General features: G+C 57.2%; 1 protein-coding gene across 1 annotated transcript in view; it reads left to right on the forward strand.

The window, feature by feature from the left end:
• The first annotated feature begins 554 nt into the window (after positions 1–554).
• LOC119589582 (activating signal cointegrator 1 complex subunit 2 homolog) overlaps positions 555–891 on the forward strand; it is a 119,500-nt gene continuing 119,163 nt past the window's right edge. Inside the window, exon 1 of the mRNA XM_037938180.1 lies at positions 555–701. Within this exon, the coding sequence (XP_037794108.1) occupies positions 555–701 (147 nt within the window). The remainder of the gene's footprint in view (positions 702–891) is intronic.

The following is an 891-nucleotide window of genomic DNA, read 5'->3' on the forward strand; positions in this document are numbered from 1 at the left end:
CTACTCTATTTCCTCTCTCTTCGCTCTCATTCTCTCTCTCCCCCTCTCTCTTTTCCCTCACTCCCTCCACCCTCTCCCCCCCCCCCTCTCCCTCCTCCCTCCCTCTCTTTTATTCCTCCATATCATCTCTCTACGCATGGCTTTTTCCTTCCCCTTCCCCTCCCCCCACCCCCCGTATACGTTCTTCTTTCAAACTAATGCAGGTCCACGGCGACCCCGCAAAGAGCCCGTAGATTTAGGAAGAGCACGGACGCACTCTCTTTACAAAGAACAAAGCAACAGCGCATTATCCACGCCAGGAAAAGTACTTGAATTGGGCTAAGCTTTCCCAAGAAGTAAAACCAGCGCCGTTTCTGTGGATTTCCGAAGCGACCGTCTGGTTGAAGGGGAGACTTGATCCATAAACAACGCGGCCACGCTCGGGGGGAACTCAAATTATTTTAGTAGGTCGCGGGGCGTTCCGGGGCTGGAGGTGCGGGTGGAGGTTGTTGGGTGGGGGGGGGGGGGGAGGAGGGAGAAGAGGGCGGCGGACAGTTGGACGAAGATGAGAGACGATGACGACGGCGACGGGGAACGATTTTGACGACGAAGACGAATATGATGCGACGACGATAGGAAACGTCGATGACGACGTCGAAGACGACGAGGGCGATGGACGGACAACGGACGGCGGCAATATCAACCATGACGAGGACAACGTTGTGAGTCGACGATGATGACGCGACCTACAATAACGGCGATTCGAGGACGACGGGACGATGATGATGAAGATGAGACGACGCACGACGAGCAGATGAACGGCGACCCCCCCCCCCCCCCCGGTGATTACGATGCTGACTCGTCCTCGGGCCGACGACGACGAACGCGGAGGAGGAGGCGGAGGAGGAGGAG

The sequence above is a fragment of the Penaeus monodon genome, chromosome 26 (assembly GCF_015228065.2).
Source record: "Penaeus monodon isolate SGIC_2016 chromosome 26, NSTDA_Pmon_1, whole genome shotgun sequence".
In the NCBI taxonomy this organism is placed as follows: domain Eukaryota; kingdom Metazoa; phylum Arthropoda; class Malacostraca; order Decapoda; family Penaeidae; genus Penaeus; species Penaeus monodon.